Genomic DNA, 23,840 nt, shown 5'->3' on the forward strand with positions numbered 1-23,840 from the left:
CCTGTTTTTTGTCCTTCTTATAATTGTCAAGGGTTAAAATAGATAAAATTTGGGATATTAAAACTATTATAATCTCATTGCTTTAATATCAGGCTTCAGAAAATAAAAAGTTAGACCTTTAAATTCTAGAGTAAAACATCAATAGGAGTGTATTTAAGTCTAAATGAATACAAACTAAATCAGTGGCCATAATTTTCTCTCTCTTTTTAAAATAATACTGTCAAGTTAATTAATTTTGTAATATATCTTCTTTATAGTTCAAATGTATTAACTACCCGATCACAAGCTTGACCATGATACTTTGCTTAATTTCCAAGATAACAATTAAACTGGTTTAACCCACTGCCAACCTGAGAGCTGAGTTACCCTGGGAAAAGCTGCTTCTGCTCTTTCAGTCTTTGGCTTTTATGGTTCATTGTGCAACAGCCTCTTTCTTCTCCAAAGCACAGAGTGTGGCTGTGCAAGTTTACATGCCGGAATCCAAACTTTCTCTCTAATGTTCCTTTATCTTAAAAGAGAGTCATGAATCTTAAATGAAAAAAAAAGAGAAAACTTCCTATATTGCATCCACCATGTCTTAACTTTGTACCAAAGTTACACTTTTTTTTACAAATTCTGAGGCACTTCTTATAACAAGAAGAAGTTGATTAGTTTTTTTGTTTGTTTGTTTTTGCCAGTCCTGGGCTTGAGCTCAGGGCCTGAGCACTGTCCTTGGACTTTCTCAAGGCTAGAAATCTACCACTTGAGCCTCAGCACCACTTCCGGCTTTTATATATGTAGTACCAAGGAATCGAACCCAGGTCTTCGTGCATGCTAGGCAAGCACTATAACCACTAGGCCAAACTCACGGCCCCCCAAACTGGTTTTTTTTTTTTTGCCAGTCCTGGGCTTGAGCTCAGGGCTTGAGTACTGTCCTTGGACTTTCTCAAGGCTAGCACTCTACCACTTGAGCCTCAGCACCACTTCCAGCTTTTTGCTATGTATGTGGGGTACACCAAGGATCGAACCCGGGTCTTCGTGCATGCCAGGCAAGCACTCTACCACTAGGCCAGACTCCTGGCCCCAAACTGATTAGTTTTAAAAATAATCCTCCGTGCAAAATTTATATACCAACATGTAAGGTATCAGTTTTATCTCAAACACACAAAAAAGATTTAAGCTGGATTTAATATTTAAGATTTAAGATATAAGCTCATTCTGCATTTAGCTACTCAAGAGGTTGAGATCTGAGGATCATGTTCAAAGCTAGCCTAGGCAGAAAAGTCCCCAGGAGACTCATCTACAATTAACCACTCAAAAACCAGAAGTAGTGTATAGCTCAATTGGTAGACACTAGCCTTGAACACAAAGAGATTCACTAACAGTGCCCAGGCCCTAAGGTCAAGCCCCACAACCCAAACAAAATTAAATTAAAAATTAAATTAAATTAAATTAACAATATCAACTATAAGAGAAAACCTAGTCAGGTTTGGCCACTTCATAAATTACTAATTCATTTGTATTCAGAACAATGAAAAATAAGCCTTATGAAAAGCTCTGTAAGGAATTTCTACAAATGAGAAGGCGTGAACTCCGGGGTGAAAAGTCAAGAGCAACAGGATGGTATATAATACTGTACTACTTGTATGAAAGCATTCAACAACAGGAAATGAGATGGATTTGGAGAATATCATTACAGAAAATTCAGGAGCCTGAATTCCTCCCTACCCCCACCCTTGTTTTTTTTGCCAGTCCTGGGCTTGAGCTCAGGGCCTGAGCACTGTCCTTGGACTTTCTCAAGGCTAGAGCTCTACCACTTGAGCCTCAGCACCACTTCTGGCATTTTTTCTATGTATGTGATACCGAGGAATCGAACCTGGGTCTTTGTATATACTAGGCAAGCACTCTACCACTAGGCCAAACTCCCAGCCCCTGAATTCCACTTTTTAATGTTACTGTGCAAAAATTTCTTTCTATTCTTTTTCTTTCTCCCCTAGTCCTGGGGCATGAACTCAGGGTCTGGACACTGTCCTTGGGTACCTTTGGCTCAAGGCTAGTAAGCATTCTGCCACTTGAGCCACAACACCACTTGCAGCTTTTTCTGTGTATGTGGTTCTGGGGAACTGAGCCCAGGACTTCGTGCATGCTAGGCAAGGATGCTACCACTAGTCCTCACTCCCAGCCGCCTTTCTATTTTTTTCAACATTTATTGACAGGACATATTAGAAATATATCTATCATTGAGAACTATGGGGCCATAAGACATTTTCCATTTAATACTGCTACTCATACAAATTCTTTTTTTTTTTTGCCAGTCCTGGGCTTGAGCTCAGGGCCTAAACACTGTCCTTGGACTTTCTCAAGGCTAGAAATCTACCACTTGAGCCTCAGCACCACTTCTGGCTTTTCTCTATGTATGTGGTGGTACTGAGGAATTGAACCCGGGTCTTTGTGCATGCTAGGCAAGCACTCTACCACTAGGCCAAACTCGGAGCCCCTCATACAAATTCTTTCTTTTTTTTTTCTTTTTTTTTTTTTTGCCAGTCACAGGCTTGAGCTCAGGGCCTGAGCACTGTCCTTGGACTTTCTCAAGGTTAGAGAGCTCTACCACTTGAGCCTCAGCACCATTTCTGGCTTTTTTCTAAGTATGTGGTACCGAGGAATCGAATCCGAGTCTTGATGCATGCTAGGCAAGCACTCTACCATTAGGCCAAACTCCCGGCCCCAGAAATTCTTTCTAAAGAAGAAATCAGTTCCTCTGGAGGAACTGGAATAGATGCTAACCTTTTTTTTTTTTGCCAGTTGGGTGCTTGAACTCAAGGCCTTGGCACTGTCCCTCAGCCTCTTTGTGTGCTCAAGGATAGCACTCTACCACCTGGGCCACAGTACCACTTCTGGATTTTTCTGAGTTTACTAGAGTCTCATGGACTTTCTAGAGTCTCATGGACTGTAGTGCCTGGCCTGGCTCTGAACTGCATTCACAGATCTCAGTCTCCTATGTAGTTAGGATTACAGGGGTGAGCCACTGGTACCTGGCATATTTTTAATGATTCTTTTTCTTGCCCCTCTTTAAAAACAACAATAACAAAAACCCTAAATTTCTTTTTGAGACAGTGTTTTTCTCAATTGCCCAGAATGGCCTTGAACTTTCAATCCTGTGCCTTCTAAGTAAATGAGAATAAAGATATGTAGGCACCCCATCTGGCAGTCAGTGTTCCGTTTGGGGCATAGAGTGATCATCAATGTTGCACCAAGCAACAATATTCTTGCATGTGTATTCAAAATTTTTCCTTTTTTAGGGTGACAGGGGGTTATAAGGTTTGATTTCAGCCTGGGTGCTGTCCCTGAGCTCTTCATCTCAAGGTTACCATGCTACCCTTGAGCCAAGCCCCACTTCCCGTTTTCTAGAGGTTAACTGGAGATAAGAGTCTCAGGTCCTTTTGTGCCTGGGCTGGCTTTGAACCTTGATCCTCAGATGTCAGCCTCCTGAGTAGCTAGGATTACAGGGGTGAGCCACTGTGCCTGGCACATGTGTACTCTTAAGTGTGGTCCCAGGACTGATGGCATTGGCATCACCTAGGAAATTTGCTGGCAATACAGAACCATAGCTCCCACCCAAGACCTTCCTAGCGAGCATCTACATTTTCAGAAGACCCTCAGGTGGTTGAGAACCACGGCTGCCATGGACACAACACTGAAGCAAGTCAAAAGACTTTGGCAGATGGTTTAGGAATGGGCAAGGGGGCATTTTTTAGCCTTAGTCCCTCAGCTATAAACTAAAGTAATATCACACATTTACTTACATAATACATCTACCAAAGTGAGTTGCCTTGAGGAGCAAATAAAACGGATGTTAGGCTCATTGCAAATTACAAAGTACTATATAAATACAAGGCATTAGAGTTAATAATAAACACTGCTTAATTATACCTGCCCTCTTGGATCTCTCACAGATCATCAGAGGCATGTTATTAGATCATATTACATCATTACAATAAAAGGCCCCTTCATATGTAACAAATCTGTCAAGCTCTAATCACATGGTAACTAAATCTTCGATTTCATTGAAAGTAATGCCAAGTGAGCCTCCTAAGAAGATTCTATCTGTAACACTGGCATTATCTTGCCTTAAACACTTGATTTAACCTAATAATGTATAGTTTAGAAGGCTTTAATATAATGTCCAAGATAACAAATGAACTGGTTTAACCCACTGTCAAGCCTGAGCACTGTGTGGCCCTGGGAAAGGCGGCTTCTGGTCATTCAGTCTTTGGATTTTATGGCCCATTATGCAATAGCCTCTTTCTTCTCTAAAGCACAGAGCGTGGCTGTGCAAGTTTACACGCTATATTTTATGCCAAAAGAGGCCAGAATTCCAGCTTTCTCTCCAATGTTCCTTTATTTTAAAAGACAGCCATGAACCTTTAAAAAATGAGAACTTCCGTCCTATACAGCTTCCACAATGTCTAAAACTACACTTTTTCCTTAAATAGCAAATTAATTCTGAGGAACTTCTTATAAGCAAGGCTTTGTTAAAATCAAAAACTGGTTGGTTTTGAAGGGAAAATCCACTAACAACAGAAGCAATTTATTTAAGCAACTCACATTTTTATTAAGCAATATCCTAAAATGCCACATGTTAGCATTACGCCTGGGATCTTAACTGACTTTTCAGCTGCTCACTGAATCCCTTCTCAACCCAGAGATAGGAGCTTCCCATTTCCAGTCTCTTGTATGAGCCCTGTTTCCACTGTTACACACATGCCACTGAGAACCTCATTGAGAATTCAGACTCCATGCAGGGGAACAGAAAGGATTAACACATGCAACTGTGCAGCAACACTTTTAGACACAGTTTATCTCACAAAAACCCACAAATACTGCCAGCATAAGAACACTCCCCAAGTCAGCCCAAGAGCAGAAAATTAGTACTATCAGGTGATCAGAAACAAAACCAAGGCAACCACCCACCAAATTCCATCCAAATCTTCACTGTTATTACAAGGACCACTACTGAGGTAAATTTAAAAAATCACCACCATGAGGTAAAGGTACCATAAAATCCCCATTCCTCAAGAGGCACTTGGTTCTGATAGAATTAAAAATTGACTTTAAGAATAAAAGGCACAAAATAGTACCTCTATGGACAGTTTTTCAAACCAAGGCTGCTAGGAGACAGAAGTTAGTCTTCCCTCCTTTGAGGAAATGAAAGAACAGAGCAGTGTATAAATGAGAGCCTAAGGAGCTCATCCGTGGAACAGGGAGGGTTTTGGAGCAAATGCCCTTTTCCTAACAGGGAGCAGGTTCAGGACAGAATCCTACCAGCCTCTGCTGCTCCAAGAGAAGATCTGCTTCTTCCTTCTCTTTCTTGTACAGGATCTCCATTTCCTGTAGCCTACACGTGAAAAAAACCACAACACCACACAGGAAAGAGTAAGTTGTACATTGTAGAATAGCACGCTGTCCAATAAATTTGGCTAAGTATCTGTGTGCTTTATTAAAGTCATGTTTTCAGCCTAATTCCTGTGCATTACCTTTTTTCCATCTCCTGTTTCATATCAATCCCTTGCTTTTCCAGAAGCTCTCTCTGGGCAAATGTCCAGTCCACAGGTTCAGAGGGGGTCTCAGCAGAGGGAGTCTTCTCCCGCTCAGCCCGTGCTTGTTCCGGGTGGTTAAAACGAAAAACATGGTTTTTACCCATGATAATACGGTTTCCTAGAACAAAACATAAGCAGAGTGAGTTATTTATTTATTTATTTATTTATTTATTTATTTTCAGTCCTGGGGCTTGAACTCTGTGCCTAGGTGCTGTCCCTGAGCTCTTTGGCTCAAGGCTATTGCTCTACTACTTAAGCCACAGCACCACTTCAGTTTTCTGGTGGTTAATTGGAGATAAGAGTCTCACGAACTTTTGTGCCTTGGCTGGCTTTGAACCATGATCCTCAGATCTCAGCCTCCTGAGTAGCTAGGATTACAGGCACTGAGCTATCAGTATCCAGCTATTTTTTGTGTTTTTTTTCTTGACTGGATTTGAACTCAGGACCTGAGCACTGTCCTTGGGCTTTCTCAAGGCTAAAGCTCTACCACTTGAGCCACAATACCACTTCTACCCTTTTCTATGTATGTGGTACTAAGGAATCGAACCTGGATCTTCATACATGCTAGGCAAGCCACTCTAGCACTAGGCTAAACTCCTGGTCAAAATTTTTGTTTTTTTCTATGTGTGTGGTACTGAGGAATTGAACCAAGGAAGGACTTCATGCAAACTAAGCAAACACTATACCACTATGCTACCCTCCCTCCTGGCTTTTATTTATCTATTTTTTGTCGGTTGTGGAACTTGAATTCTGGGCATAGGCGTTGCCCCTGAGTTTTCAACTCAAGGCTATAGATCCCCTTGAGCAACAGTGCCATTCCCAGTTTCCCAGTGGTTAATTGGAGGTAAGAGTCTCACGGACTTTAGTGCCCGGGCTGGGTCTGAATGGCAATCCTCAGATGTCAGCCTCTTGAGTAGCTAGGATTACAGGCGTAAGTCACTGCACCCAGTTTATGGGTTTTGTTTCTTTGTTTGCCATTCCTGGGCTTGAGCTTAGGGGTCTGAGCACTGTCCTTGGGCTTTCTCAAGGTTAGAACCCTACAACTTGAGCTACAGTACCACTTCCAGCCTTTTCTATGTATGTGGTACCAAGGAATCGAACCCAGGTCTTTGTGCATGCTAGGCAAGCACTCCACCACCAGGCCAAACTCTGGGCCCTGTTTTTTTTTTTGTTGTTTGTTTGTTTTTTTTTTTTCCTGCCAGTCCTGGGCTTGAGCTCAGGGCCTGAGCACTGTCCTTGGACTTTCTCAAGGCTAGAGCTCTACCACTTGAGCCTCAGCACCACTTCTGGCTTTTTTCTATATATGTGGTACCAAGGAATCAAACCAGGGTCTTTGTGCAGGCTAGGCAAGCACTTTAACCACTAGGCCAGACTCCCGGCCTCTCTTTTCCTTTATAAGGCCAGTGTAATAGTGCATGTTTGCGATCCCAGCTACTCTGGAGGTAGAGGCAGGAAAATGGAGAGTTTAAAGTCAGCTAGGCAAAGCTAGTGAGACCCTATCTCAAAAACAAATAGATAAGCTGTTGCAGTAGTTCATGGCTATCATCCTACTCAGAAGGCTGACATCAGTAGAACAGCAATTCAATGCCCACCTGGGCAAAAAGCTTCAAAACACCATCCCAACCAATAAAAAGCTGGGCACAATGGTACATGCCTGTTATCACCAATGGCAGGGGAAACATGGAACAATGATGAAAACCTAACACCCCAGGAACAGGGGAAAGCACAAGTAGCAGGAGCAGTGCCCAGGTTGGTCAGGACATAGAGCAGGAACTTACTGGAAAATAGCCAACAGGAGAGGGGCTGGTGGTTTAGCTCTTGAGCACCTGCCTGGTGTGTACTAGACCCTGAGTACAATTTTTTTTTCTTGGCTAATCTTGGGGCTTGAACTCAGGGCCTGAGCACAGTCCTTGGACCCTTTTTGTTCAAGGCTAGAGCTCTCCCACTTAAGCCACAGCGCCACTTCTGGCTTTTTCTATGTATGTGGTACAGAGGAATCAAATCCAGGGCTTCATGCATGCTAGGCAAGCACTCTACCACTAGGCCAAATTCCTAGCCCCTGAATTCAATTTCTGGTACTGGTGAGGGGGGTGAGGTGGGGGAAGGCTAAGGCTGTCTTCAGTTCAATTCCTATTACATGTGTGCATGCACATACCATCTTTGTATGACTTGTGCATGAGAAACAAGTGTTTTATTACTGAGTTACCATATTTGCTCTAAGAAATCCTTGTTATTATAAAGGTGATGTACAGAAAGCTTAGTTACATAAGTCAGGTAAAGAGTGTAAAGGGATGACAATGTCATCCCTTCTCTAGCTCTCCCCGAGTTTTTTCCTCAAAAACCTCTTTTATTTAGTTTTAGGTCACTGTGGGGCTTGAACTCAGGGCCTGGGCACTGACCCTCCCTAGATTTTTAACTCAAGAATAGCATTCTACCACTTTGATTTTTTTTTTTTTTTTTTGGTCAGTTCTGGGGTTTGAACTCAGGGCCTGAGCACTGTCCTGGGGCTTTCTCAAGGTTAGTGTTCTGCCACTTGAGCCAAAGCACCACTTCTGACTTTTTCTATATATGTATGTGGTACTGAGGAATTGAACCCAGGTCTACGTGCATGTTAGGCAAGCACTCTATCATTAAACCAAACTCCTTTACCACTTTGAGTCACAGTGTCACTTACAATTTTCTGGTGGTTAATTGGAGATAAACAGTCTCACGACTTTCCTACTCAGCCTGGCACTGAACCACAATCCTCAGAGCTCAGCCTCCTGAGTAGCTAGGATTACAGGCACGAGTCACTGACACCCAGCCTTCAAAATCTTTTTTTTTTTTTTGGAGGGGGGCAGGGTGATGTCAGGGCTCTTATATATTAGACAGGTACTATACCACCTAAGTTAGGCCCCCAGCTGGCATTCTAGTAAAATTTTCTGTGTAGGCTGGTTTGGATTGATCTTCCAAGTCTCAATTTCCTGAGTAGCTACGATTACAGGCCACTGTCATTTGTCCAAGAAATCATACTTTAAATGCACAGGATCTAATCTCTTACCAGGTGTGGTGACTCATATCTAGTATCACAGTAGTTGGGGGCTGAGGCAGGTCTTCCTGAGTTGAAGTACAGCCTGCTTTGGCTATAGAGCAACATACCATCTCATAAAGCAACATGAGGGGCTGGGAATGTTGCTCAATAGTAGAGTGCTTGCTTAGCATCCATAAAGCCCAGGGTTTGATTCCTCAGTACCACATACACAGAAAAACTAGAAGTGGTGCTGTGGCTTAAGTGACAGAGTGCTAGCCTTGAGCAAAAGAGGCTCAGAGACAGTGTCCAGGCCCTGAGTTCACAAGCCCCAGGACTGGTAAAACGAAAAAAAGAAATAAGAAACATGACCTCATTCTCCTAGTACAAAAAGATTGTTATAAGAACAAAACTGCTAAATGCTTTCATAATGGCCTTTAAGCAAGGGGTTAAACAGGGTTGTTCATGTGGACCATGTATACATACTGCTAATCATTCCAGCTCTCTCCCATCTCACCTGAGCGCAGCTGGACAGGCTGGGCCACCCTCTTGCCATTCACATAGGTTTCTGAGCGCTCACAGGGCTCTAGAGTCACGATAACTAGGAAGAACACAAAGCAATGTCATTTCCACAAACCAATGGAATCACACAAGCTGCTGACTGTCAGGATGCATGGTAAGCAGAAGAGACTGCTCCAGCCAATCAATCAAGTGGTTGAAGTGTCTTCTCATTTTACCAGAACTAGGACCAGCATGAAAGACTACTTGAATATATGGCTAAGACAGAAATATTGAATGAAATCTGACCAACTTCAGAAGATGATAAAAATATTACTTTTAACACTTAATAGAGATCATAAGTATGAGATATACAAATACCCCCAAACTAAAGATAAAAAGCTATATTCTGGTTAAGGGAAAAGAAGAAGTCAGTGACCAAACTCCACATATTATGAGATTGCTGCTGTTTTGTTAATTATATGAGCTATTCTTTCAGTTAAAACTACATGTTTTTGAGTTAAGATTTGAGCTTCTTTTAAAATCTATTATCCAGAAAATTCTTCTCTTACTTTCCTACTAAATAATTAGCATTCAAAATCAAGCCTAATGAGTGCATGCCCTGCTTGGTTCTTGGCAGTAACAAAAGGGCACCCTGTGTCCATGCTATTTGCATGTAAAGTGGTGATGCTGGTCCCTTGCATTTACAAGTAGCCCAGGTTTTTCAGAGAAAGAACCACTAATGGACAGGGATACCAAGTCTGCAGAGTTTCTCATGAAAGTCTGAAAATGAAAAAGTTGTCCAAGGAGCTCAAAGCAGGAACTCTCACCTTCACCACTGTTGTTCCTCTCACTGCGGAAGATACAATGCTCTTCTTTAATGTGGGCCCCGCTCAGCACTATGTCCTGGCGCCGCTCAGCATCTGCTTGGCCAACCCTGAACACAAAGTAAAGCGTTTCCCAGGGAAATTCAGACACAAAAAGCACTTACACACAATGAGTCTCTTTCTACCAAATAATGCCCTTTGCTATGTCCAAAACAAGGTACTGGCTTTTTGTATCAGAAGCTTTGGACTATAAATTCTATTCTTATATGTGATCAACCTCTCTCTATGAGAGTAAGAATCAAAGAGAATGGTCCACGGATATAAGTCATACAGCATATCAAAAAGACAGGCACCAGCTAAATCCCTAATGAACTCACATGCTATCAAATGGAGAAAAAAAAATCTTATTTAGGGTCTTCTAGAGAAAAACTGAATGCTAATGGTTCTACTTAACACAATTTAGAATGAGTAAAATGATAGTTTGTAACTACTACAGACAGGAGAAACAGAAAACAATTAAAAAAAAAGTTGTTGGGGCCAAGAGTTTGGCCTAGTGGTAGTCTAACATGCATGCAGGCCTGGGTTTGATTCCTCAGTAACACATACATAGAAAAAAGCCAGAAGTGGTGTTGTGGCTCAAGTGGTAGAGTTCTAGCCTTGAAAAAGCCCAAGGGCAGTGTTCAGATCCTGAGCTGAAGGCACAGGACTGGCCAAAAAAAAAAAAAGTTGTCAACAACTTCCCTTTAGTTATTAACCAGACAGAAGAAAAGAAAACATTTGTGCTAGACCAGAAGCAAAAGTATACCTTGTAATTCCATCTTTGATGTAATAAAGCAGGCATTCTGACATCAGTGGGTCTTCATTGAGATTAACAAGATGTGGGGTCTGAAAAAGATTCCAGATTATCCAGTTGGAGCAAGGTACCATGAAGAGACATGATAAGAAGGGCTATCTGAGGAAGACAGACTTCTCAGAATCCCCACAAGGGACTTTTATTACTGTTTGCAAGTCTGTAAGAGAAAACTGCCTTTAGTCCTCCCCAAACTGTACTAATCCATTCTGTTTAAAAACATGAACTCTGGGATAAGGAACTAGAACCAGTGCCAGATAAGCTCAAAGAATAATGCACACACACACAAAAATAAAACAGACTGATTCTCTGATACCAAACTTTTTTAAAAGCGAAGATTCTTGAATTTTCGGATTTATAATTCTTTTAGATTCATTATATATCCCACACACATGTTTCTTTCTATAACTTTCATCAATTCTTACGTGGCTAGTTTTCCCTTTAGTTTATTAGTCCTCCCCTTCAAGAAAAAAAATTAAATTACTGATATTCAACAATGAAAATATGTTGAAAATATTTTTCATCTAGCTCTAATGTTTCTAAAAATATTCTAAAAACCAACCTTCCTTGGTGAAAAGACCCCACTGGAAGGCAAAAGTAAATCACATGATCTTGGAGCAAAAATTTACTCAAGACAGTACTATAGTAATGTGAAGAAATGAAAAATGAGTCAGAAGAGATGGTCAAAACCACTACATCTTAACTACCTTTGTAGTTTAAGAACTCAAATAGTTTGGTAAGAATGATGCCTTTGACAGCAGCATTCTTTCAAGTCCCTTCAGAGGCCTAAGTAAAAGAAATACTGAGGAGCAAATTTTTAAATGGAGTTTGGTGTGGTCAGTAGTGTGTCTCTTCCTTTCCTAAGTAGGGCCTTAAAGTATCCTGGGCAAAATAAAAGCAAGACAAAGCTGCAAAGATTTCAGTTTAGGATGTTTTCTTCTTTTCTCTTCTTCCTCCTGCTCCTCTGCTTCCTCCTCCTTCTCCTCTTCCTCATATGTTCTCTTCCATCTTTCTCCTTCTTTGTCCTTTTTCCTTCTCTTCCTTCTTGTTCTTTAAAGGTACTAGAATTTGACCTCAGGGCCCTGAGCTAATTTATTAGGATGGAAATTTTCTACCTGAGTCATGCCTTCAGCCCTTTATTGCTTAAGTTATTCTTGACATAGGGTCTCATGTTTTTGTCCTGGACTGGCCTTAGATTGCTATCCTCCTACCTATACCTGCGATCCAGATATGAGGTTGGATCACAGATACATTCTAACACACCTGGCTTGGCAGGATCTAGCTAACTTTCGGTCTGGCCTTTGAACTGTAATCCTCTGGATCTCTCCCTTCTAAGTGGCTAGGGATTACAGATATGAGCTACTTACTATATCTCGTCTTCTGCTTTTCATATACTTGTCCAAGTTACTTTTGTTATTTGTCATAGTAAACACCATAATATTTTTTATAAGTTGTAGTAACTTTCCTCACTTTATATTTAATTTTATTTTTTGGTGGCAGTGGGGATTGAACCAGGACCTTACACATATGCAAATACTCCAACCACTGACTTTTATCCCCATCCCTTCTCCTAGTTTTTTTTTCCCCCCCACTGTTGTTGCAGGACTTGAACTCGGGGGCCTGGGAACTGTTCCTGAGCTCTTAGATATCGATCAAGGCTAGTACCCTACCACTTTGAGCCACAGACCATTTCCAGTTTTCTGGTGTTTGATGATAAGAGTCTCACAGAGTGGGGCACTGGTGGCTCATGCCTGTAATCCTAGCTACTCAGGAGATTGAGATCTGAGGATCACGGTTCAAAGCCAGCCCGGGCACTAAAGTCTGCGAGCCTCTTATCTCCAACTTGAAGTGGTGCATGGCTCAAGGTAGTTGAGTGCTAGCCTTGAATGAGGATCTAAGAGCTCAGGGACAGCACTTAGTTCCAGAGTTCAAACCCTATGACCAACAACCACAACAACAAAAAAAGTCTCATGACTTTCCTGCCTGGGTTGGCTTCAAACCATGAGCCTCAGATCTCAGCCTTCTGAGTAGCTAGGATTACAGGCGTGAGCCACCAATACCTGGCTCTCAGATTTTAATACAGAAAATTATTATAGAATACCTTCAGAAGCACACAAAGGCATAATCTAATTCTATAAAAACTGTAACTACAGCTGAGTGCTAGTGGTTCATGCCTATCAATCTCAGGAAGCTGAGATATGAGGGTCACGATTTGAAGCCAGGCAGGAAAAAAAAGTCCTGAGACTCTTAGCTCCAATTAAGCACTAAAAAAGCTGGAAGTAGAGATGGGGCTCTAGTGGCAGTGTTAGCTTTGAGCAAAAAAAGCACAGAAATAGCACTCAGGCCCTTAGTCTAAGCCTCAGGACTGGCACACAAAAAAACCAAACAAACAAAAAGAGCACTATAAGGTTTTTATAGTCATTAAGCAATATATCTGAATAAATGCAAGTTTAAAGAAAAACTATTTTCCTCATTTTGGATATTATCATCAAAGTTGTACAAGAAGGTTTTATTGAGAGTCTCTCATCAGACAAACCCTGTCAGAACTCTCTCAACCTTCCATTCTCCAAGGAAAAGCTCCTGAACTATGAAAACTATTCATTTTAAGTGTGTGTGTGTGTGTGTTTCTGACTGAGTTTCACAACATAGCTTCTTACCTTTTTAGGTGAGAAAACGCCCAGTGTTCCACCATCTTCCCGAATGGCAACTCCCATCTCAGCCAACAAGGCTTCTCTGGAGGAAATTAACACAAAATAAAACAAGTACCAAACCCAAAATGTCAAATAGTTCTGTCTAACTTTAAAGTAAAGCAAGAAAAACAAAAACAACTGGCCATAGATAAAGTAGGTAATGCAAATGTACAATGGTGTGCATACCATGAGTAAGAAATCATTATTTTTAACAGAAACAGCATATTCAAAATAGAATATGTTCCTGTATAATCACTCAAGCTGGGGTTATAGCTCAGTTGCAGAAAACTTATCCAGCATTCTGTGAAGTAATGGAATCAACCCCAGGCCCACCCCATGTACCTACCCCAAAAAAGGGAAAGTAACTTGAGTAAAAGGAATATAATCTTTAAATGTCATTTTCTCAAATCTGTGTTTCTATATTCACCATCATTTTTGTTCAATAATTCTAGCTTAAGTCATGAATATATATATGTATACACACACACACACACACACACACACATTTTTGTGGGAGGCATGGAGCTTGAACTCAGCCTAGGCAATGTCCTTGAGCTTGTTAGCTCAAGGCTACTGCCCTACCCCAGGGCCTGGGCATTGTCCCAGAGCTCTTCAGCTCCAGGTTACTGCCCTACCCTTGAGCCAAACCCCACTTCCAGTTTTCTTGAGTTAATTGGAGATAAGAGTCTCAGGTCCTTTTGTGCCCTGGCTGGCTTTGAACCTTGATTCTCAGATCTCAGCCTCCTGAGCAGATAGGATTACAGGCGAGAGCCACTGCGCCTAGCCTGAAAATAATTTTAATTATTGCTTTTATTTTTACTTCATCAATCCATTAGAACTTAGTCCTAACTTTGGGGGAGTGGAGTAATCCAAGACCAGAACTAGAACTCAGTACCTGGTGCTTCTGCTCACTGGCTTGTTCTCTAGCCACTGAGCCATACCTCCAAACTCAGAACTGACACTTTTAAAATATGTGTTGATTTCAATAACAAAAGTGTCCTTTTAGAGTTTAGAGACAGCATACAATCATCCAATCTCAGAACACACACACATACACATACACACACACACACACACACGGAACACACTTTAAAACCACTGACACATACATACAAACAGATTAATGGGCAAACAAATGACAAGATATTCAAACAATAAAATAATCCTCAGATATTTTTTAAAGGATTGTATTATTGCTATACAAGGAAACATGAATTAATCTAAAAAATGCTGTATATAGCACAAGAAATCAAATAGAATATTTGTGTAATGAAGCAATCATTACATAGTTTTAAACAGTAAAACAAACTAAAATGACAGAAATCAAATCAGTGCCTCCATGGAACACAGATGGAGAGAATCATAAATTGCCATGGAGAACTTTCTGGAGAAATGGAAATGCTATATAGGTTTTCATTAGAATAGCGATGGCCTCACTATATGTATTGTCAAATTTCAATAAATTATACATGAAAAAAAGTGTCATTTAAGGCTATACTAGGGAGTAGCATTTAAGATAGAACCAATTTGCATCCATAACTATACCTCTTACCAAATAGTTCCAGAAAAAGTAGTAAGATAGTAGTCAGAACAGCTCTTACTTTGGGCCACTATCAAAGGTAGTCTTCATCAATATGTTCCAGATTTATGGATCCTCAGCAGGAAGTAGTATGTTAACTATTAAACAAGTCTAGAGACCCTTCAAATATAGAGATTTCACTTCAAAGTGTGAATGACTGGTGACTTTTTTTTTTTTTTTGCCAGTTCTGGCTTGAGCTCAGAGCCTGAGCACTGTCCTTGGACTTTCTCAAGGCCTCTGCACTACTTCTGGCTTTTTCTATGTATGTGGTACCGAAGAATCAAGCCTGGGTCTATGTGCATCCTAGGCAAGCACTCTACCACTAGGCCAAACTCCTGGCCCGACTGGTGACTTTTGTGTGTGAATATGTATGTTGTGTAAGTGTGTGTGTGTGTGTGTGTGTGTGTGCTTTACAAATGGGAACTTTTTGTTTTTAACTTTTAGTTCATCTTTTCCTTTCTTTTTTATTTTTTGCCAGTCCTGGGGCTTGAACTCAGGGCCTGGGCACTGTTCTTGAATACCTTTTTTTGGTCAAGGCAAGTACTCTGCCACTTGAGCCACAGCACTACTTCTGGCTTTCTATGGATATGTGCTAGTGAAGAATAGAACTCAGGGCTTCATGCATGCTAGGCAAGCACTCTACCACTAGGCTATGCTCCCGGCCATAGTTCATCTTTTCTTACTATAAAAGTAAGCCAAAAACCAGGCACTGGTGGCTCACACCCATAATCTAGCTACAGAGGAGGCTGAGATGTAAGGATGGGGGTCCAACAGCCAGCCCAGGCAAGAGTCCGTGAAACTCCTATCTTCAACTAACCACCAGAAAACAGGAAGTGGTGCTGTGGCACAAGTGGTACAGTGCTAGCTTTGAGCTGAAGAAATCAGAGGCAGGTCTAGGCCCAGAGTTCAATTCTCACAACAAATAAATAAATAAATAAATAAATAAGCCAAATTCTCTAGAAAACACCTCCATATTTTAACCTCCTGACCTCTCCATTCTGATGGCTTCTGTTTTACGAAGCTTCTCTTCCCAGGTTTCATTCAACTCAGCAATGATCTTCTCTGATTCCTAAAGATAGAAGAACACATTTAAAGTGACAAAGTCATATAATTTAGCAGGCAGTAGCTAAGAAGGAAAGCAAGAAGCAGATTGTTCCTTTGAGGATATCAAGCGTAATTTATGAGGTCTCTTTCTTTTTAGGGGGGTGGTCATAGTGTTTGAACTCTGGGCCTGGGCGCTGTCCTTGAGCTCTTCAGCTCAAGGCTACCACCCTATCCCTAGGCCTGGGAGATGTCCCTGAGCTCTTCAGCTCAAGGCTACCACCATACCCCTTAAGCTACAGCCCCACTTCCCATTTTCCAGTGACCGGGACCGGGAGTTTGGCCTAGTGGTTAAAGTGCTTGCCTAGCATGCATGAAGACCCGGGTTCGATTCCTCGGTACCACATACATAAAAAAGCCGGAAGTGGTGCTGAGGCTCAAGTGGTAGAGCTCTAGCCTTGAGAAAGTCCAAGGACAGTGCTCAGGCCCTGAGCTCAAGCCCAGGACTGGCAAAAAAAAAAAAAGTCATACTGTCTTTAGTGCCAGGGCTGGCTTTGAAGACACTCAGATCTCAGCCTCCTAAGTAGCTAGGATTACAAGCATGAGCCACCACACCTGGCTTGGTCTTTTTCTTTTCTAATATGTAAAGTAAAGATCATAAAGACTGGAACTAAAGTCATCTCAGTCAGTCCCAAACGATATAATTCGTTTAAATCCTAATAAAAACACTTGACTCTTAGTACAGTGTATGTGTGTGCATACAAGTAGAAGAAAGGTAATAATACTGCAAAATGTGTCTTTTTTTCTGAAAAACACATCTACAAAAGAATTAAGTTCCTCAAAGCTATACCTTACCATAGCAGTGCCTTCCCCTGCATAAGACCCAAAGCCAATATAGAAAAGCTTAGTATTAAATCTCACCTACAAGCATATAACCACTAAAATGACAAGTCACAAGTCACTTGCTGTTTACTATATTATATAAATGTAAGAACTAAAACTGTTTTCACCAAGAATTACATACAACTTGTTCTTAGTCAAGTCTTGTTCCCAGACAACCAGAGAAATGGCAGGGAGCAAAATCTCTGCCTTCTGGAGACATATCCTAGCAAGAAGACCAAGATCATTTTTTTCCTGTATATACTGATATAGAGGCTTGAACTCCAATTTTCATTCATTTTGTTCATGGCTGACACTCTACCAACTGAACCATGCCTCCAGACTGGCTTTTTGCTAGCTAACTGGAGATGGAGTCTCACAGAAGTCTTCTGAGTTGGCTTCAAATGGCAATCCTCCAAGTCTCAATCCACAGAATAAGCTAAGATTACAGGCATGGTTGCACTCTACCAACTGCACCATGCCTCCAGCCTGGCTTTTTGCTAGCCAATTGGAAATAGAGTCTCACAGACTTCTTTCTTTTCACTTTTTTTTGGGAGGGGGGGGGGAGTCATGGGGCTTGACCTCTGAGCCAGGCCACTGTCCCTGAGCTCTTTAGCTCAAGGATATAACCGGCTCACAAACTTCTTTCAAATGGCAATCCTCCACGTCTCAGCCCATTGAATAAACTGGATTACAGGCATAAGTCACCATCTCTTGGTAGATACCAAGATACTTTTGATTAGTTAAGTACACAGCCATACTAGGTGCTTCTGAGGAAAATAAAGCAGGAAGGAAAAGAAGTGTAAAAATAAAAACAAAACTGGTGGCTCATGCCTGTAATCATAGCTACTCAGGAGGCTGAGATCTGAGGATCACAGTTTGAAGCCAGCCTAGGCAGGAAAATCTGAGACTCATCTCCAATAAATTCCCAATGACACTGTAGCTCAAGTGGTAGAGCACTAGCTTTGAGCAAAAAGAAGCTCAGCAATGGTGTCCCAAGCCCTGAGTTCCAGCCCCAGAATTGGCATACCCGCCTCTCTCTCTCCCTCTCTCCCTCTCCCTCCCTCTCTCTCTCTCTCTCTCTCTCTCTCTCTCTCTCTCTCTCTCTCTCTCCCTCCCTCCCTCCCTCCCTCCCTCCCTCTCCCTCCCTCCCTCCCTCTCTCTCTCTCCCTCCCTCTCTCTTTCTCTCTCCACGCGTACATACATTAAAAAAAAAAAAAAAAAAACAGAGAAGCCATTGGGAAGTTGGCACTCATTCTAAGAAGCATGTATGTCTGACTCTCTCTCTCTACACACACACTCTACGCACACGTACACACACAGAGCACCGGTTAGTAAATTATATTTACACAACTATAACAATTTAATCCTGAAAGTTCAGTGAAGGAGGCAGGTAAATTCAAAGGACAAATCAGAAATCTTTCCATGAAAAACTGCATTTGGAGTTTCTCTAATACTTAAAAGATTAGGCACTTACTCCACTGAACGCTCTTTGAAGCTATGGGATAGCCAAGGTTTTGCTGTGCAGAACACAGCACACTTTATGAAGTTCCCACTACGAGGCCCTCTGACTGCTTAGCCCAGCATGGGCCCCGGCCTCTGCATCTGAAATGGCCATCTGTGGATATTTATAGGCTAAGCCTTAGAGTGGCACTCACAGTACTGACAGAGGCCAGACATTAGAGCCAGCACACTGTGGCTACAGATAGGTGTTTAAAGCCTTACTGAATAAGAAACCAAATCAAGGGCACAACAGTTACAACTCAGTGAGTTGTGACTTAAAACAGAAGCAATTATGTATCACTCTTTTGCCAGCTAGGTTTGTAGAGGTTGCAAGCTGCTTGTGCCACATGTGGACAGGCTTTTCAGTGAATGAAGCAACAGCAGCAGCTCCCCCATAACGCAGTATACTGACATCGGATCTCCTCTGAAGTCACAAGTAAAAAGAAGCGATGGAAACAAAATGTAAGGCAAATGAATCAACCTCCACTATTGCTGTGTTCCATTACAGTATTTTCTCGGGCAGAGCCATGCCGCAGGCAGGCAGCTCCTAAACAGCCTTCACAGCTTCTGTCACACATTGTCTGTCCTGCGCTCTGGATGCATTATGCCTGCATCATTAAAATGCCTGCAAGGAATTCTCCCCATTCACAACAGTAAAAGCAGAGCTAAGGAAGTACTTATGCTTCAGTGAATCACTGTTACAATGAACACAAAACTAAAAAAGCCCTCTCTCTCTCCTCTCCCCCTCTCTTTCTTCCTTTCTCTCTCTCATAAAGCTAGAGGAAATGGAGGATTTCATTTATGTTGTCTTAAAGGAAAATTTAAGCGAAGAAATTTGTTGATAAAGTAATAGAGTTTTGCTTTAATGGGAGAGGAGGCAAGGAACTCCCTAACTAACAACAGCATTAATCCTTAGAAACTATCTGGAAGATAATGGGTGACTAAATTCTTTAAAACCCTAGTTAATGTGCCTATGAGCATGGCCTAGTGTTAGCATGCTCACCTACCATGCATGAAGCCCTGAGTTCGATTCCCTGGAACCACATACACAGGAAAAAACCAGTGGTGCTGTGGTGCAAGTGGCAGAGTGCTGGCCTTGAACAAAAAGGGTCTAAGGACAGTGCCCAGGCTCTGAGTTCAAGGCCCAGGACTAGCAAAAAAAAAAAAAAAAAAAAAAAGCCTAGTTAAATGTCTTGACTTTTAACATCTAACATTATTTTTAATTCACTCTGTTTGGCACTTAGTGAGAAAATTCTCCTTGATACCAAGATAAATGGCAAAAGAAAAGAGTAATCACATTTATGCACTATAGCTTACTAAACAAACAGTAAGATTTGAAATCCCAAAGAAAAAGAATATTTTATATTAAATCTCTATAGGTGGGAGGTTTCATTTCTCTTTCAAACTGGTTCTGAATAAAGCCTTGCACAGTGTGACCACTGGTGCTTATTTGTGAGAAAAATTCATGAATAAATAGGGCTCCAATAGGTGCTTTAGTAAAACTTCACAGTCAACTTTACCAGCATCAGAAATTACCTTGCAGGGCTGGGAGCGGGGCCTAGTGGTAGAGTGCTTGCCCTGCATGCACAAAGCCCTGGGTTCAATTCCTCAGTACCACATATACAGAGAACGATGGAAGTAGTACTGTGGCTCAAGTGGTAGAGTGCTAGCTAGCCTTCAGCAAAAAGAAGCTCAGAGACAGGCCCTGAGTTCAAGCCCCAGGACTGGCAAAAAAAAAAAAAAGAAAAAAAAGAAATAACTTGCTAGCATGTAACCTTACATGGAAAGATTTCTCATTCCCTTTCCTTTTACCAGGCCATTCAGAACTTTATTTACTTTTATTTATTTTTAAAGGAAGAAACAAGATCATTTGTTTTGTTTCTGAAGCATTTTTTTTTCAGGTTAGAGACTTTAATTAATAGACTTTAGCTATACCAGGGGGTAAGGGATCCATTGTCATACTTCCCCACATGTAAACAATATATCCTAATCAAACTCTCCCCTCCCCCAGCACTTTGCTTCATCCCTCTTCTTTCTCTTAAGACTACTTTATCAGGTTTTACTGTTATATTTTCCTACTGTAAATAAAATGCCAAGGGAAATGTGAATTAATCAAGAAAAGGCAGAAGATTCTATAGGAAATTTTCTCATAAAACCCAAAGTGAAAACACCTGACTTTTAATCAAGTCTTTGAATCACTATTCAGTGTTCTTAGTCACCCCTGAGTAAGCAGCAGGGTAGGGATTGGGCAGAGGTGAAAAAGGTATTTGTGTGGAAGCATGGCTGTAATAATCTCCCCACAATACCAGGGTTTGAACTCTGAGCCTCTTGATCACTGTTGAGGGGAGCAGGGACTGGCACCATCCAGAATGCCTAAGAGTACCCCCGCCCCATTGTGGAAGGTCGACAATGGTACAGCCCAGCCACCTTGACCTCCCCACCCCCCCATGAGGAGGGATATGTGGTACAGCCCAACCACCTTTGCCCTTCTAGGGAGGGGCAACCTTGACCTTCTCCCCACCCCCATGAGGAGGGATATCCGCTTGGGTGGGGAGGGGTCCGGCTTTGTGTGGAGACCTTTCCAATCTGCGCGCCAATTCCAACTAAGGTGATAGGTAAATTCGAACACTCTGTGACCCTATTGGCTACCTGCGTGTGGCCGGAGCTGGTAATGGTCCCTCTGTGTATGTGACTATCCCATTGGCCACCTGTGTGACCAGGTTCGACTGCATGGGTTTTGCCCTTAAAATCCCTGCATGAGAGCCGCTCACGGTCACAGCATCAGCTCCCAAGTCTGCACTGTGTCCCTGGCCGGTCAGTTCACCATCTACTTCCCCAATAAATTCACCTTTTTATATGAGACTGTCTCTGTGTGGTGGACTCTGGTGGGACATGGAATCCCCACCTGGAGGGGTGTGGATCCCCTCCTCTTGACCCCATAACAATCACTAAGCATGTGTTCTACTTGAGTGCTAAGCCCAGCATAATGTCTCACATTTTTTCTTATGGTTATGGTACTGGAGCTTGAAATTAGGGCCTGGGTACTGTTCTTTAGCTTTTTGCTAAATTCTGGTGCTCCAATACTTGAGTCACAGCTCTAGCTGTGAACATGCAGCCTCACCATTCTGAAGCTCCAGGTGAATCAGCACAGGAGAAGACCCTTCCCTCAACCATAATCAAGATATCGTCAAGGCTTTCTGTGAACTTCTAGAAGATGTCATTTCACATACCAGAGTAAACCTGGTGTAGACTACTTGAATTTTCAAACTTGCTTTTAACTATATATTAATTTTACTAACAGAAGAAAGGATCACTACAAAATTCCATTTTCAAATGAAACTAAAGTGTTTCCTTATTGGTACTGCTTTTCAAATGAGAGCTCAAGCTGGGTGTGGATGGTTCAAAGCCAGCCTGGGCAGCAAAGTCTGGGAGACTCTTATCTTTAATAAACTACTCCAAAAAAGCCAGAAATGGCGCTGTGTTGCTGTGGCTGGCTCAAATGGCAAGAGTGGTAAACTGGAGCACAAAGAGGTGCAAGGACAGTGCTCAGATCCTGAGTTCAAGGCCCAGAACTGGCAAGAAAAAAGAAATCTCTATATATTTTCCCTGTGACTATTTATAAAGTACTCTAAAACAAATATACATTGATTTGTATGGTCAAACTATGACCTTGTCATCTCTGGCAAGTTCAGACTTAAGTATTCTGGTGGAAAGAAGTTAATTTACAAAGCAGAAAATTCAGAACATCTCCAGGAGTTAAAAGTTCTCTACAAGCTTAAGCCAAAACCTCATTAATTTTTAGTCCTAACACTGCCTTGCCCCTGCTATCTTGCATTAGTAGCAAAAGTGATTACTCACTTTTAGTCGCTCAATGGCTTCCTCTCCTCCAGGTGTAGACATGATCCTCTCCTGAATGCTGGTCACAGACGTTAAGCCCACCTGACTATTGAGTGAGCAGGAAGATGGAGATGAAGTAAGGGACCCCATGGATGCTGTGGAAAAATTGCCAGGACGTTGATTCTCAGAGGCTAGCAAGTATCTGTGTTTATTGTTCTGAAAATCTTTCAGATCTGGGAGATAGAAAGAAGGGAAGGCAGAAGAAAAAGAAAAGAGGGAAAGGGGCAGAGGAAGGAAAAAAAGACAGGAAGGAACACCAGTGTAAGAAAAGACAGCATTACAGCACTAAGACAAAGACATATTATAATACAAAGACAGGGTGTTAACTGTTCTAGATGGCAGTTCTAAAACATGTCTCAGTATATTAGAAGTTAAGAACCATTCCTGAATTCAGAAACAAAAGGATTCCAGTGCAGGTTAACATTGTATCTACTAGGCTGTACAATCAGATCCATAAAAGGACTTGCCTCCAGTAGTCAAATTAGACTTCTTTTCTTTCTACTGTTCCATTTCTAAAAACTTCCAATTGACACTACCTTTAAATTCTAGGCGTTTATAATCGAAAAGAAAATGTAAGGATCATTTTATTAGTCAGGCCCCATATTTTATAGAATTCAGTCAAATGTTACAGTTAAAACTTTGGGCATTTGGTGGTGGTCTTTGTAAAGCAACATTTGACTATGGCAAAAAAAAATCTTGAATTTTACAAATGAGAAGGATTTTGTATTAAAAAACTGAATGATTATCTCAACAAGGAAGAACTAATTGGCAAATTAGTAAAAATTTTAAAATTCATTTATCATAGCAAACAAAAAGGGTTGTTTGCTAATTTAAGTAAAGTCTTTGTAGTGCTTAACAGTACAAGTCCTGAGTCACTGGTAAGCTTGCTTCTTGCATGATAATCAAATTTTAGAACCATTATTTTCATTCATGGTCTATAATAGAACTAGAAATTGGGCTTTTAAACTTAGTTTTGGTGAAAAGGCTACAGATAACAGAATTCATTTTCATGTCTGTACTTTCATTAGTTATCCTTCTCAAATGAGCACATAATTATTGGTGTACTTCTATTTTAAAATTAGTTCCTTTTAAAATTTGAGAAAAGCTACATTACTTAAAATTTATATCCAAACTAAGTTTTCCTTATAGGATGTAATATGAGTCTATACTTGAAAAGATTATTGCTCTCTGAGTTGACTTGTCTTTACTATTTAATCAAAGCCAGTACTCCAAGCCCCTAACTCTGTGGTTGCTTCAAGACAGTTTGAAAACCACCATCTGCAAATATAGAACATAGGTAGGCAAGCAAAGAAGCATGTTTTAAAAGGGGGGACTAGTGCAATAATAATAATAATAATAATAGCCACCAGATGATGGTGGTAGAGTGGAAAAGAGCAGGATGGATGGAGTTTAGAAGGTCCCATGGGCACATGCAAACCCTAAAAGTAATTTAAAGAAGTAGGCCCAAGCAGAAACTGAGAAGTGGTCAGGGC

General features: G+C 41.3%; 1 protein-coding gene across 9 annotated transcripts in view; it reads right to left on the bottom strand.

The window, feature by feature from the left end:
* Kif1b (kinesin family member 1B) overlaps nt 1–23,840 on the bottom strand; it is a 142,956-nt gene that overhangs the window by 66,190 nt on the left and 52,926 nt on the right. For 5 of the 9 annotated variants that reach the window (XM_090335854.1, XM_090335852.1, XM_090335857.1 and 2 more), the window contains 8 exons: nt 22,309–22,442; nt 16,017–16,096; nt 13,416–13,491; nt 10,714–10,793; nt 9,912–10,018; nt 9,101–9,184; nt 5,514–5,694; nt 5,302–5,374 (listed from right to left, as the gene is read on the bottom strand). In XM_090335854.1, the coding sequence (XP_090191980.1) occupies nt 5,302–5,374; nt 5,514–5,694; nt 9,101–9,184; nt 9,912–10,018; nt 10,714–10,793; nt 13,416–13,491; nt 16,017–16,096; nt 22,309–22,442 (815 nt within the window). Of the gene's footprint in view, nt 1–5,301; nt 5,375–5,513; nt 5,695–9,100; nt 9,185–9,911; nt 10,019–10,713; nt 10,794–13,415; nt 13,492–16,016; nt 16,097–22,308; nt 22,521–23,840 lie in introns of all 9 variants that reach the window. The other 4 variants (XM_090335850.1, XM_090335851.1, XM_090335849.1 and 1 more) reach the window with 1 other exon arrangement.

Source organism: Megascapheus bottae, chromosome 6, assembly GCF_031878675.1.
Source record: "Megascapheus bottae isolate mThoBot1 chromosome 6, mThoBot2.hap1, whole genome shotgun sequence".
In the NCBI taxonomy this organism is placed as follows: Eukaryota; Metazoa; Chordata; class Mammalia; order Rodentia; family Geomyidae; genus Megascapheus; species Megascapheus bottae.